Source organism: Zalophus californianus, chromosome 8 (genome assembly GCF_009762305.2).
Source record: "Zalophus californianus isolate mZalCal1 chromosome 8, mZalCal1.pri.v2, whole genome shotgun sequence".
NCBI classification, from domain to species: Eukaryota; Metazoa; Chordata; class Mammalia; order Carnivora; family Otariidae; genus Zalophus; species Zalophus californianus.
Window position 1 is genome coordinate 108297000 of NC_045602.1, and position 15161 is coordinate 108312160.

Below are 15161 nucleotides of genomic sequence, written 5' to 3' on the forward strand. Positions count from 1 at the left end.
CTCAGTTTCCTTATCTGTACCATGGGAATAATAGTACCTGATGGGGAGTCAATGAGATAATGCATATGGCGTTAGGCTCTGACTATAGTAGATGCCCGATTTTAAAAAAGTGGTAGTGCTGACAAGCTGAGTGTACCCACTGGGGGCAAAGCCAGCCAGCCACCTGGGCAAGACCAGCAAGCAAACTCTGCCATGAAGGGTCTACCACCAGCCTCCCCAGCTCAAAAGCCCAACTGGGCAGCCCACCCAGGGTGTGCCTGCTTGGCTTGGCTATGACAAGAGCAACCAGATGGTCAAGCTCAGCCATCAGGTCATCCTGTCCAGGCCAGGCCTTTGCCACCATTGGTGAGTTAGCCAACAAGCAGTGGGGACAAGACGTTGGCTCAAAAGGCCTGGGGCTCTGGGCAAGCGCAGGGAAATGACCTCAGTGGGGTTCCTCAGCCCCCCTTGCCCCACTGGTGTGCGGAGGAGCACCCAACATTGCTTCCGGGGATCCTCTTTTATAGGCTTCCATGGGGGGCCAACTCCCTTCCTCTTCAGGGTCTCTGTTTCAATAGATTTGACGCCTCTCATCTGAGAGCCCTTCCTGAACTTCCCAAATCCCTGCTGGCCTGTAGGGTAGACCTGGCCAGGTTAACTCTGAGAGAAGGCTGACAGGGAGGGGCTCTGAGGCCTGGGCCCTCGGCTTTCTGGTCGGTGACTGCATTGCCCCAGACAGGGTTGTATAGAACAGACCTCTCCCCACCCCTGCCTAGGGCAGATGAAGGAACGCTTCTGAGCAGCAAGAACCAGGCTGGCACTTACGCTGATATTTTGAGGCTTGGGGTAGAGAAGGCCTCAAAGGAGATCCCAGGGACTTGCAATTATCCAATTAACACAACATGCCAGTTTCGGAGGTGGCCTGGAGTTCCTCAGGGCTGCTCAGATAAGGACTGACAGGAGGAAAGATCCACGAAGTTCTGGTCCTCGTCTGTGTACACAATGCTGGGGATGATTAACCCCTGGCCTGGGGGCGGTGGCGCGAAGGGACTGGGGGTGGGGGATGCAGATCAAAGGCTCTCAGAGAAAATGACCAGTCTTGGAACTCTGGGAGAGGGGGGCTGTCTGCTCTAAACAAAGCATATTTAACATCACCACAGCTTCGGGGAGTCCTGGGGCTCTTGGTAGCCAGCATCAATCGCCCCAGCCATGGGGCAGAATGTTCTTTCTGCATTTCCGCCGTCTTTATTTATCTTCACAAGATAAACAGAGAGACACATACCCACGCTGTCACCGAACTGGGTCCCAGAGAAACCAATCTAACCATTCCTGGGAACGCCTGTATCTGGTTGCGTTGCAGGATTTCTCTGCCCATGGTTCTTGGTCCCACCGCTTCGAAGAATGGAGAGGTAGACCAGATGCAGAGTGGTGGGCAGCAAAGCAGAGCTTATTGAGCGATAGTCTAAGGCTCCCAGAGAGGGAGGGGGCCCGAGCAGGTTGCCCTCGGAGTTTCTAAGTTGAGCGGTTTTCATGAGCAACTATCTTAAGCAATCAGGGTGCGCTGAGTCATGCCAGTCAGGGCTTTGGTCACGTACCTGTCTACCTACGAGGTTCATGTCTCTGTGCTGATGGTCTTCTTTTACTGACATCTGGGGGCTTAGGTCTTAACTGCCTCTTGCCCGTGACAGGGACAAATGCCTTGTGCTTAACTGTCTTATTTTAGGACGGAAGCCATTTCTGCAAAGGCAGCAAAACGGGATGTTAGTGCTGTTTTATCTTAGCTGCCCTGACTCCGTATTTTCTTGTTGCGAACCCTAGCCCCGACTCCCTATCTGTCCAACTAACTCCTGACAGTTTGAGCCTGCCCCTGCCCCCAGAATCTTCTGAGGACCCACTCTCCCATCACTTTTTCCTCTAAAGCTCTGCAAGCCTTCCTCTGGACCGGGGTGCCTTCCTCCCTTGGGAAAGGGGGCTTGCTCCTCACACCAGCTCATCATGCAGCCTTCAACCAGCCCAGGAAGTGGGCACCACCAGCAGGAGGATCAGATTCCTCTGCCTCACTGTACCCATTAGCCCTCAGTACTCTCCTTGACCAGAGAGAGCTGACTCCCTCCCTTTGTCAGGCCCTGGAAAGGCAGTGTAGCGAGAGGTAAAGATGAGGGAGGGCAGGAAGGAGGTGCCAGGCCCAGAAAGGGGCAGGCCCAGGCCTAGCGCAGGGGAGGAGGGAAACAGGCAGTGGGAGTGCTGGCTAAGGACCACAAAGTCTTGGTGGGGAAGGAAGGACTGCAGGGACTGGAGTATCTCAGGCGCTCTCGGTGGGTGGGGCTGGGAGCAGGGGTACCTGGGAAACAGGCTCCCTCTGGAATTCACAGTTGAGCCGCTGTCTAAGTCACGGACCTCGGGAATCTATAAGATAGAGGACTGCAAACGGGCCTCCAGGGGTGCCACACTCCAGAAGGACAGCTTAGGGTGAGTATGACATACTGCCAGATGCGTGGGCTCCTGGCCTCGGTTTCCAGGGTCCTTGTCATTGCCTTGACCGCCAACTAGAAAGAGAGAAGCCCTTCCCCTGGGTGGTTGCTCAGAAACCTGGTGGTCAGCAAGAGACAGTGGGGTAGAGGAATACACACCTGCAGAGATGCGACCACATGAAGCCGTTTGTGATCTACCCCTACCTGATCTCCCAGCTGCCCTACGCAATTCGGGGGACTCTAGAAACTCCACACCTAGGAGCCTTCAGCCACCCCTCCAGGGCAAGGCTGACCTCAGGGCCCTGGCTTTCGCTGGAACCGGCGTGAAGACCAGGAAACGCTCGGATCCAGGTTCCCAAGCCTCACAGCTTTCTGGGGGCTCTTTTCTTCCCAAAAGGCAACCCTGAGGGCCCTCTCAAGAAAGAGCCCTCTCAAGAGGAAGTTCTGCCCTCAGAACTCATTTTAAAATATGACCTGCCAACCAGGTCAAACGCAAATCGGACTCACCTGCAGCTGGGCAGTTGTAAGGGGGGGAAAATGGAGGTAACTCAGTTTTGTTGGACTTGACAAAATCTCCCGGAAGTCCCATGTTTCTATTCCAGCAGAGCTTCTCCTGACTGGGGTCATTCACCGGCTCATTATTAATAGACGTTTCTGGAGCCGCATCTGTGCACCTGGGGAAAGTTTACAGCAATAAAGGGCACAGTCTCTTCCCTCCGGAAGCTTGTGCAATGGGGACAAGGGAGGAGGTGACTTGGAAGTTCAGGCGGGAGCAGACAGGTGAGGGAAGCCTTCTGCAAGAAGTCACCTGTGGATACTAATCCTCAAGTGAATTCGAGGGAAGGGCATCGCTGGGAGCAAGAAGGAAAGGAGGGGCCACAGGAACGTCCCCCCGCTCCCCCCCCACCGCCGCCCCCGACCTTCGGGAAACATCCAGGGCCTGTGCTTCTCCTCAGAGTAGAGGAGCACATTTGCCCCTTCGCGCGGGGTTTCTGCGGATTTAAGGGGCTGTCGTGCTGTTGTCTCCGCAGCCACGCACCATGTGGTGGGCCCTGCTGCCGCTCCCGCTGCTGCTGCCCACGGCGCTGCGCCCCAGCTGGGCAGGGCCACCCCAGGAGAGGGGCCCTCTTTTCCGGCTCACTCGGCGGGACCCCCGGGAGAGCGGGACCAGCAACGCCACGGTGTCGCCGTGCGAGGGGCTGCCCGCCGCGGGAGCCTCGACCTGGACCCTCGCGAACCGCAGCCTGGAGCGCCTGCCCAGCTGCCTGCAGCCCGCACTGCGCAGCCTAGACGTCAGCCACAACCTGCTGCGCGCCCTGAGCGCCGCCGAGCTCGGGCCCCTGGCGCGGCTGCAGGTGCTGACGCTGCGCCACAACCGCATCTCCGCGCTGCACTGGGGCCCGGGCGGGCCGGCGGCGCTGCACACGCTGGACCTCAGCTACAACCGGCTGGCCGCGCTGCCGCCGTGCGCCCCGCCCGCGCTGCCCGGCCTCCGCTCGCTGGCGCTCGCCGGGAATCCGCTGCGGGCGCTGCAGCCCCGGGCCTTCGCCTGCCTCCCCGCGCTGCGCCTCCTCAACCTCTCCGGCACGGCGCTGGGCCGCGAGCCCGGGGCGGGCATCGCCGACGCGGCCTTCGCGGGAGCGGGCGGCGCGCTCGAGGTCCTGGACCTCAGCGGCACGTTCCTGGAGCGCGGTGAGTCCGGGCGGCGCCGGGAGTTCGGGGTGGGGGTGGCCCGGCTGGGCAGGCGCTCCCGGGGCGGGGCCGCGAACTTCCTCCGGAGGGGGCAGGGGGAGGGCGACCAGGGCGCCTGGCGCAAGGTGCGGCTCAAAAATAGCCCCTCCTCCATTTTCAGAGCCCAGCGGGCCCGGGTCAACTCCTGGAGGCCCAAGAGGTGGGGACTGTTATTATGGATCCCCGCTTTACTTAGGAGGGAACCAGGGCGCGGACAGGTGAATGACTAGCCCGCGGTCTCCCAGCTCAGTAAGTGGTGGCTCCAAATCTGAGCCCAGGCCTTCGGGGGCGCAGAGCCCAACCTTCGCCCCTCTGTTGGCCTGCTACCCAGCAGAGCTGGCAAATGCTTGTAGAATGGCGAAGTGGGGGCATCGCTTTGGGGCCGATGAATGAATGAATTTAGCACCAAACACGCCGTTAACCTGAAGCAGCAGATGCCTCCTGAGGATGAATTCATTGATTTTTCTACTTGGTTTGGCTCAAATTGTTCCTGTGAACGTTGGATCTTCAAACAAGACACATGTACTTGGCATGTTTTGACCGATTCACAAGGTTGGTTTTGTTTAAAAAAAAAAAAACACGCAAAACACTATATATGCCTATAATCCCCTGTTCCACCGCAGACAGAAAAAAAGAGCGAGAATGGAAAACAGGGAAAGTGGCACATTCTCCATTTGTTAGGAGAGCCACGGAATTCGGTTTCCGGGCCTCATCCAGCCTTGCCCTTCTTCTCCTCCTTCCTTACCTCTCTCAAAGATGTCCCCACTTCTGGTAGCCATCAGAGTGAAGTCTGGGGTATTCCCCTGTGGAGTTTAACAAGAAGGTGGGCAACAGCGGTCTTGGAGCCAGTGTCCTGGGTTCAAGGCCTCGCTCCATCCCTCCCCAGCTCTGTGGCCCCGGGCCTGTCCTTCTCTCTGACTTCGGCTGCCCTGGGGCTGGAAGGAAGGAAAGAAGAAAAGACTGGTTGTCTCTGAAGGCTCTTCCAGCTGAGATGGTCTATGCTTCTGAGACTCCCACAGCTGCTAACTGCCCATGTTCAGCAACGGCCTTTTTGACTCACCTTGTCCCTCTCATTCTTTCCTCAATGCTGTGCTGGCCCCGCTGGCTTGTGCCTTCCTGGGTAGTGGGCAGTTTCCCCTCTGTATTTCAGTGCAGTCAGGGTGGATCAGAGACCTGCCGAAGCTCACATCTCTCTACCTGAGGAAGATGCCCAGGCTGAGAATTCTGGAGGGGGACATTTTCAAGATGACCCCCAACCTGCAGCAGCTGGATTGTCAAGACTCCTCAGCACTTACTTCTGTCCACACACACATCTTCCAAGACACTCCTCACCTACAGGTCCTTCTCTTCCAGAAGTAAGTGTTTCTAGGATGCACGTGAATCACATAACTGATTTCTGCCCATTACACTAAGTTGAACACGTGCAACCATTTTATAGCACTAACCAGACCTTCATTCCTCTCCCTCCGCTCCTTCCCATCCTCGCTGGACTTCTGTTCTTCCTCATCCTTTGGGTGATATCTTGGTCAGGTACCAGATAGTCCATCGGCCTAATAACCATGCAACTCAGTCTTGTCCAGAGTAGTAGTAAAACTCCAAACTCTCATGCATGTAAAGTTTCCTTTAAGCCCAGGCTGAGAAACTTGCAGTGGGAAGAGGGGATGAGGCGTCAGGTTCTTCTCTATTTCTGGATCCACCCACTTCCCCCCCTACCCCAGGGATTTCTGCAGTTCAGCGCTTCCGAGGTTTGAATGGGCCTAGGGAGGAAACGTGAGAGGGTAGAAGGGTACTACTTGCAGTTGGAGCCCAGGGTCAGTCCTTCCGGGCCTGGTCGGCCAAAGTGTCACTGTATTCAGCCTCCTCATCAAGAGCAGCTCCTGTCCTGACTTCCGCAGGAAGGGCACCATCCCTGTGAAGATGACCCCAGGCCACCTCCTTTCCTGGGGGCCCTCATCTGGGACCCGGGAAGCACCTTTGCCCCATCATCACTTTTAAAGTAGCCACTTCTCTCTTTCCTCTGCTAGCTCCAGCCACAACCAGAGTGTTCACTTTGGGGTTTGTCATGGGAGAAAAGGAAACAGAACACGCAGAGCACTTAGCTCAGCGCCTGGCACATGTGGTGTGCTGTACCATTCGTGAAGATGATATGGTGGCTGTGAAGAAGGTGACATCGTGTTGGTAATGATGGTGAATTGGTGACAGTGATGGTAATCGTGATGGTGATGGTGGTGGTGGTGATGTTGCCGAGAGGGATATCCTCTCTGGCTCAGACTCCTCTTCTGAGCCTCAGACTTGTATGTAAGGTAGCAGATGTGGAGTCCCCCTGCCCCCGGCTCAAATCCTGACTCCATCCCCAGTCACACACCCCGTCTCTGTGGAGCCCAGGTTAAGAACACTTGCGATCCAGTCACCACATTCAGCCAAGAGGTCTGTCTCAATCATAATCTGATTGAGTCTCCTGCCAAATGAAAACCTTGCAGTGCTTCCCGTGGCCTGAAGGAGAAGGTTAAATTCCTTCTGGCTCAATCCTAGTTCCCCCTTCTCCCCCAGCTGTACCACCTGTGTCCCAGCTGGCGGAGGGGGGGAAGGGGACCAGCCACTTGCTTTCTTGGTGCTCTCAAGCGTCTCCATCTGCCCTGCTGGACCCTCTCTCCCCCTTCGCAGCCTGGCCTACTCACGGCTCTCCTCGGCTCACCCACAGCCTCCCCCTGGGGGGCCGTGCTAAATCCCGAGTCACGTTTGGCTGCCCTGGCATGGCCAGCACGCTCCAGTGAGGGGGTGGCCAACTTCCTTGCTGCTCTGCCAACCAGTGGGCCCGAAAGCCCTCCGCAGCCCCCTCTGACATGCAGGAGGGAGGGGCAGTAGTTCAGCAAAGAAGTGAAAAGAGGGGGCACCCGGGTGGCTCAGTCGGTTCAGCGTCGGCCTTCAGCTCAGGTCATGATCCCGGGGTCCTGGGGTCGGGCTCCCCGCTCAGCGGGGAGCCTGCTTTTTCCTCTCCCTCTGCCTGCCGCTCTACTTGTGCTCTCCCTCTAGCTCTCTGTCAAATAAATAAATAAAAATCTTCAAAAATAAAAAAAAAAAGAAGTGAAAAGAGGTTATTTAGGAGAGCAAGTGAACCTTCTTTCACACTAGGGCTCTGTAAGTTCAGATGCAGAGACACGCAGCACACACCAGGATATGAGCCAGGCCCTCCCGTACGTACCTCCCGTGTAGGTGGTGATTCGACTTGATTTTATCACACGCAAGTTACATCGGTGACAGAAAGGGCCACCGGATAAAGAAAGGACTCATTTTCCTTATCTGTAAAATGAGCAAAGTATTATTCTGTCACTGAATTGTTATAATGATGTCAGTGAGCTAATGAATGTAAAGCCCTGAGTAATGTTAACTGCTCAAAAAGACGACAGTCCTTTTTCCTTCCCCCCCCCCCTTCAGGCAAAAAGAAAAATACTTCCTTGGCATGCTGAAGTGCTAAATTCTCCTTCTAAGATTCCTACTCTAGCTCTGTGAAATCTGCTGAAAACAAGCATGCATATATGTATATACTCATATTGTGCATTAAGCTTCCAGATAAATAGCACACACATATATCTGGTGTCCCAGAGGGGACAACTGTCCGGTCCCCACCACCCCAGAGTGTTAGAGCAGGTCTGGGGAGTGGGTCCGTCTTCACCTAGGACGTGAGCATCTCCCACAGAGCAGCTGGGAAAGGCAGATGGTTCCCAGGCCGGTGGAGGAAAGCCAGCCTTTGGTCAGAAGAAACCTGAAGCTAAAGTGCAACTGTTGCCCAAGATGAAGTATAACTGAGTATGTGTAAGAAGGCCAGGGGACTCAAGGAGTTGAGAAAGTTGAGGCCAAATGCTCTGTAAGACTCTAGGGAAGAAAGAGCCGAGTATCGGGAAGGGACCTGCCATTGCTGGGTGTGCTAGACCCTTTGCAAAATGGCCCCACGTGATTCCTCCCATCCTCGTAGACACGCCCCTTTGCAATGTGACTTTGCAGCTCCTCCCACCAAGAGTCTATTCTCCAACTCTTGAAGCTGGACTTGGCCTTGGGACATTAGCAAAAGGGACGTAAGTAGAAACTTGAAAGCAGTTGAGGATTGGAGCTTTCCCTTCCTGGCTAGTGGGGAGCGCCCCCCCCCCCCAAATCCACCACCATGTGTACTAGCCTGGGCTAGCCTCCTGAATGATGAGGAGTATATGGAGGGAGGCCCCAGCAAACCTAGCTGGGGTCTAGAGTCTCCATATATGTGAGGTCATCCTAGATCTTCCAGCCCCAGCTGAGCTGGCCCAGACCACAAGAACCACAGTCTCATGAGAAAAAACAAATATTTGTTGTTTTAAGCTACTAAGTTTTGGGGAAATTTCTACCCAGCAAGAGCTTAACTGATACGCTCCAGCGAGGCATCTTCCAAAGGACTGGTGTTGAGTGCCATCAACGACAGTTCAACTGCGATAGTACATACTCAAGAATGTTCTCATTAGTAAAGAGCTTCTGCCATTTCTTGTGACTGGTCTATAATAACAATATCTTACTTTTGTGTAGAGACTTACACTTTTAAACAGTTTCATTATCACAGACTCTTTTTGATATAACAAATGGGCAGGGGAGTACTGTCTCCATTTGATATGTGGGGTGATAGTGACTGAGTTGGGTTGGCATCTCCACTTTACAGATGACAAAAAAAAAAAAATGAAGACTGAGGTCATTAAAGAGTTTTGTCCAAAGTAGTGTCATCTAACCCCTAACAGAATGGTTTTGCAAGTGACACCACCATGGCTCTCTGAGAATAGTTTTGACTTGGTTTTTAAAGCCTGACTTGATTTTTTTGTGTTTCAGCTGCAACTTGAGTTCCTTCCCTCCTTGGAGCCTGCATTCCTCCCAGGTCCTGTCCATCAACCTCTTTGGCAACCCTCTCATTTGCAGCTGTGAATTGTCCTGGCTCCTCAGGGATGCAAAGAGGACTATCCTAAGCAGGTAACACATTTACAAAGCCCATGACTAAGAGGTGAGCGGAAATTCTCACAGCTTATGGCTTGCTCTTCTTGGGCAGGTTGGCAGTGTTGGGCAGGGTGGCCATCCCCCATGTAGTCACACTCAGGGTCCCCCAGTGATCAAGACTCTTCATTCCAGCCAGCCAGAGTGACAGAGAGGATGGAGGAACAGACGTGACGATATTAATAGGCCAAGCCAAGAGGTGGGGCTCCTCACTTCCCCTCGCATCTCATTGGCCAAACGTCAGTCGCAGGCCACGCCTACTACAAGGGAGGCTGGGAAATGTAGTCTAGTTTTGTGCGCAGTAGGGGGAAAAAATGGGCTAAGTGAACAGCTAGATTATCTCCACCAAGACAGTCTTAACTTTGTTCCATTTTACGGACAAGTGGGTGGGGGCCCAAAGAGAGGAGGTGCTTGCTTAGGTTCATGCAGCTGTTGGGTGGAGGAGGCAGGATCCAACTTCCTCCAAAGTGGTGGAGGTGGCTCTTAAACACTGGGCCCCACTAGTGAGTCCCCACGATGCAGCCTGGTCCCCTGCATCATTCAGTCCAAGGCCGATTACTTACAGAGCTCCTGTGGGACAGGGGAAAAAGAAGTCCTTCAAAGACTTCCCATTGGCTATTGGCTAGAAGAGCTGTTTTTGCAGTGGGGAGCCATGCCCAGGCTGGCCACCAGGAGAGAATGGGGGCTGGCTGGGGACACCTCTGGTCATGAGTACCCTCAAGCCAGCTCCACTAGCCCCTCTAGCTCACTTTAGGAGACACCTCCCCCCATCCTGTGCGATTTTTTTTCATGTCCCACCCAAACCCAGCTGTGAAGTGGGAATCAGTCTGCCCCCATCCCCTTCATGTTACCTCCAAAGATAAAGACCCAGGCCCTTTGCAGTGAAGGGTCTTACCACAGTATTAGTGAAGAGGTTGAGAGTGCAGCCTCTTCACACCACTTACTACTTTTGATTTTGGCTGCGTCACTGAACCTCTCTGTGCCTCTACTTCCTCATCTGTAAAATGGGGATAATAGTGGCTACCTCATAAGGTTATACAGATTAAATTAGTTGGTACAGTAAAGTGCTAACAGTAGTCACTAGCATATGGCAAGGACTCAGAAAATGTTAGCTAGTGTGAGTATTATTACTAGTACTCAGCCAGGAAGCAGATAGGTGACAACAAAATGGCAGACTACACTTGGAGAATCGAAACCACCATTCAGAGTGCCTGCCCTTGGTTTAGGTTCTGCCACTTGCTATCTCGGGCAGTTAGTTCCTCTTGCTGAGCTTCTGTTTCTTTTTCTGCCCAATGGGAATGATAAGGGAAGCCTCCTCCATAGGTTGCCCTTGAAGGTCAGGGAAGTGAAGGTCGGAGAGTGTGCAGCAGGTGGTACCTAGCAGACATGTTGACGGGGTTTGATGAGAGGGATTGTCTGCAGAGGACTCAAACACCTTCTAACTGGTTGGCCTCCCCTTTAGGGCAGTGGACACTGTGTGTGTACCAGCTTCAGGGTCCCGAGACACCTTCTCGGCCCCTCTTTCGCTGACCCAGCTGCCCACTGTGTGCCATCTGGACCAAAGCACCACCCTCCTCGATTCCAGCTCGCCCCACTCTGTTCCCTTCGCCCACGCACCGTCTACACAGGGTCTCACCACCCCACCGAGCACAGCCCCCTCCACTCGACCCGTGGAAGCTGGGCAGAGCGTCACCAAGCCCCCCTCCCTCCCCGCGGATTCCGCCACACAAACTGCATGGTCACACAGTGCCATCAAGGTGGGGACCGCCCCCTCCCCGGCCATCTCCACAGCGGATTCCAGCAACTCCGGCGCTCTGCGCAGGGCAGCAAGCACAGCTGGGACAGAGCCCCAAGAAGAACACGCTGCCATGCTGGGCCATACGCCTCACGTCCCAGCTGCCTCCACCGCCTTGGCCAGCAAACACCCTGGGCTCTTCCCTACCCCCTGGAGCCCAGTGCGGACGCCCCAGCCCGACTGCACAACACAGGCCACCCCGCAGGCGCCCCTCCCGAGTCCTTCCGAGGGCGCGATTCCAATCTTGCTGTTGGACGACTCCAGTGAGGAGGAGGAGGAGGGGCAGAAGGAGGAGGTGGGCGCGCCTCCCCAGGATGTCCCCTGTGATTACCACCCCTGCAAGCACCTCCAGACCCCGTGCGCGGAGCTGCAGAGGCGCTCGCGGTGCCGGTGCCCCGGCCTCAGCGGGGAAGACACCCTCCCGGACCCCCCCAGGCTGCAGGCGGTGACCGAGACCACCGACACGTCGGCCCTGGTCCGCTGGTGCGCCCCCAACTCGGTGGTGCGCGGTTACCAGATGCGCTACTCTCCCGAGGGCCGGCCGGGGAACCGGTCGGTGACGGTGGTGGCGGACATCTACGCCACCGCCCGGCAGCACCCCCTGTACGGGCTCTCGCCGGGCACCACGTACCGCGTGTGCGTCCTGGCCGCCAACCGGGCGGGCCTGAGCCAGCCGCCGGCCTCGGGCTGGACGCGGGCGTGCGCCGCCTTCACCACCAAGCCCAGCTTCGTGCTCATCTTCGCGGGGCTGTGCGCCGCCTGCGGCCTGCTGCTCGTCACCACGCTGCTGCTCGCCGCGTGTCTGTGCAGGCGGGGCCGGCCGCCACGCCCCCAGCGCCACGACACGCACCTGGTGGCCTACAAAAACCCAGCCTTCGACTACCCGCTGAAGCTCCAGACGCTCAGTTAGCTCAATGCCCCCTCCTCCACTCGAACTCGAGCTGAGGAACCGGCCGCCTGTGTGCTGAAAAGAAGATACAGAGGGTCAAAGGTGACCCCGTTAGCTCAGAATGCCTCTAATTTCCTGTGAAGGCAGCACTCTGCCATGCAGTTTCTCAATCTGAGGAACCACTGCCTTCCCCGCCTTCTACTTCTCTGTTCCCAGAAACGTTAGGGTTCGCACCAGACCACCCCCCTCGCCGCACGGCATCCTTGTGTGTTATTTGGGTTTTTCAGCAGTCAATGCCCCTTGGCGTCCAGTCGAATAGATTGGGTGTGAAAGTAGGAAGAGAGAAAACAGTTCACACAGTTCAGTCTCTTTTGCCATATTGGAAGTGACATCCTCAAGTCATTTCAGGGAAGTTCCCTTGTGCTCAAGCTCTGGCTAAGGCACCTGGTATTCAAGGAAGCAACTCCAGTGGGTTCTTAATCTGAGAACCGTGGGTAGGGGAGGACTACCGGTTATGTTTCCTGAGGCGGTCTGGGTTTATTGCGTTTATTGGCAAAAACAAATGTGCTTCAAGCTTTGTAGTTAAAATTGCAATCTTCTGGGAACATCTGTGAAACACAGGATAAGCTGTCCTTTTTAAAGTCATTATTTACTGCACTTCTCCATAGTCTAAGTGGTCAAAGAAACTATGAACTTTTCTTAAGAAAGCATAATAAGGTCACTTTCAGGACTTGGTCTTTTAAGAGAGAAGAGATGAACAAAAGAGAACCTCAAGGCTCTAGCTAGGGGCCAAAGCATTTTGCTCCCCGTTGCATCAAACAATGCCTTCATGACTTGTATCTGAGTGTGGGCAACACTTTCTGACACCCCTTTTCACTTGTATACCAACTTTAAAAAAATGATTTTATAAAATTACAATGTGGGTCATATTTCTAGATTTTAATTTTCTACATTAGTATTTATTTCACTTTTCTGTGACTACTGTTAACAATTACCACAAACTGGATGGCTTAAAACAACAGAAATTTATTCTTACAGTTCAGGCCAGAAAACCACAACCAAGGTATCAGTGGAGTGGTCTCTTCTGGAGACTCTGAGAATTGTTCCATGCCTGTTCTGGTCGCTGGCAGTCCTGGGTGCTCCTTCGCTTGCAGATAAATCCAATCGATGCCTCCGTTGTCTTATGGCATTCTCTGTGTCCAAATTTCCCTCTTTAAAAAAAATGTTTCTCCCCCATCTTTACAGAGATATAATTGACATATAACTTTGTGTAAGTTTACGATATACAACCTAATGATCTGATACACATATATATCAGGAAATGAAGGTAGTTACCTTCACCTCACATGGTGTGTGGTTAAGAACTTCTAAGACCTACCTTCTAAGCAACTTTCAAGTATACATTAACTATAATCATCGTGCTGTCTTCTGGGGATCATTAGATCTCTAGAACTTACTCATAACTGGAAGTTTGTACCCTTTGACCACATTCATCCACTGTCCCCCACCCTTATGAACCACCAATTTACTGGTATTTCTAGGAGTTGGGTGTTTTTTGTTTTTAGATTCTACATGTAAGTGGAATCATACAGAATTTGTCCTTCTCTGCCTTATCTCACTTGGTATAATGCCCTCAAGTTCTATCCATATTGTTGCAAATGGCAGGATTTCCATTTTTATGGTTGAATATTACTGTCTATATATTTATACGTTTTATCAACTCATCCATTGACACTTGGGTTGTTTCCATGTCTTGGCTATTGTAAATAATGCTGCAGTGAACATAGGGGGCAGATCTCTTCTTCAAGATGATTTCATTTCCTTCTAGTATATACCCAGAAGTCAAACTTCCCTCTTAAGGACACTAGGCATTAGATTAAGGCCCACGTAAATCCAGTAGGACTTCATCCTAATATGATTACATCTGCAACGATCCCATTTCTAAGTAGGTCACATTCACAGGTACCAGGGCTCAGAACTTGAACATTATCTTTTCGGGAGACACAATTCAACCCCAAACAGCATTTATTTCTGTAAAAAAAAAAAAAAAAAAAAAAATCAAGGAGCGCCTGGGTGGCTCAGTTAAGTGTCTGCCTTCAGCTCAGGCCTTGTATCAGGGTCCTGGCATCCAGCCCCAGGTCAGGTTCCCTGCTCAGTGGGGAGACTGCTTCTCCCTCTCCCTCTGCCCCTCCCCGCCCCCAGGTTCATGCTCTCTTTAATAAATAAAATCTTCAAAAAAAAAAAAAAATCAAGTTTGGGCACCTGGGTGGCTCAGTCGGTTAAGCATCTGCCTTCGGCTCAGGTCATGATCCCAGGGTCCTGGTATGGAGCCCCGGGTCGGGCCCCCTGCTCAGTGAGGAGTCTGCTTCTGCCACTCGCCCCTGCTTGTGTTCCCTCTCCCTCTCTCAAATAAATAAATAAGATCTTTAAAAAGAACAAAAACAAAACCCAAAAGTCAAGTTTGATTCCCACGTATCATTTCCAAAACCATGCTGCAGAAACTCAGTATATCCAAGTTTGACCTCAATAGGTGTTTGAAGTTTTGAAAAGGCTTCCCAAAATTCTAAGGTGGATCCCAAGTTTCATCAGATATGTAACCAAGAGAACTGGACTAAGCAATCTTTTAAGATATCTACCAGCTCCTGATTAAAAATTGGAAAGCAAAAGCCAAAAATGTGACTAGCTTGGACTACAGACACCTAATCATCTCAATGCCCTTTTTAGCTTACTATCAGGATTGAATCCGTTATATGGAGGCACCAAAATGAATTTGTCGTGCTTGGCTCTGTGTGAATATACAAACATGCCTAATACAATTCCAGTGTTTTGTAAACTAGCAGAATTCATGTTGTGTAACAGTCCAATATCCAAAACCCTCAAGAAACTGGCACCATTTTTCTTAGCGTTGAGGTTTATTAACCAGAGCCAGATTAAGACCGTCATACTAAAGAGACTATGGGCCCAAGACATAATTCCAAATAGCATCAACACTGAACCAGGAAATAAACGAAGTGCAAAACCCTCATTTCTCCCATAATTTATGTCGAGTTCTCTCACTTTGTGCTCCCACTTTGCTAGTGCCAAGATGTGTCCAATGTGCCTCTTGGGTGGGAATTCCACCTCTAGCCTCACCGCCTCCCAAGCTAGGAGACTACACAGGGGGCTCCAGAAGGGGAGAACGGCCAGCCACAGGCCATCCTCCCCTTCCCTCCCACCACCCGCCACCGGATTCAGTGACACGGTCCCCTGCTGCAGGCTTCAGTGCATTTCAAGCCAACGGCAACTCGGCTGCTAA

At 53.0% G+C, this 15161-nt stretch overlaps 1 protein-coding gene across 2 annotated transcripts; it reads left to right on the forward strand.

The window, feature by feature from the left end:
• The first annotated feature begins 2255 nt into the window (after positions 1 to 2255).
• LRRN4 (leucine rich repeat neuronal 4) lies at positions 2256 to 13965 on the forward strand. 2 transcript variants are annotated; one of them, XM_027623779.2, is made up of 6 exons: positions 2256 to 2448; positions 3482 to 4142; positions 4698 to 4733; positions 5332 to 5536; positions 9024 to 9161; positions 10645 to 13965. In XM_027623779.2, exons 2-6 carry the CDS (start codon positions 3491 to 3493, stop codon positions 11885 to 11887), a joined length of 2274 nt encoding a protein of 757 aa, XP_027479580.1. In that variant the 5' UTR covers positions 2256 to 2448; positions 3482 to 3490; the 3' UTR covers positions 11888 to 13965. The 2 variants fall into 2 exon arrangements, with proteins under 2 accessions (XP_027479580.1, XP_027479581.1); XM_027623780.2 differs by lacking the exon at positions 4698 to 4733.
• The last annotated feature ends 1196 nt before the right edge of the window (positions 13966 to 15161 follow it).

Bases quoted from the DNA above. Each gene is read 5' to 3' on its own strand.
- LRRN4 (XM_027623779.2), top strand. From the start codon at position 3,491: ATGTGGTGGGCCCTGCTGCCGCTCCCGCTGCTGCTGCCCACGGCGCTG. The intron at 4,143-4,697 runs GTGAGTCCGGGC...TCTTCAAACAAG, and splicing joins CGGCACGTTCCTGGAGCGCG to ACACATGTACTTGGCATGTT. The intron at 4,734-5,331 runs GTTGGTTTTGTT...TCTGTATTTCAG, and splicing joins TGTTTTGACCGATTCACAAG to TGCAGTCAGGGTGGATCAGA.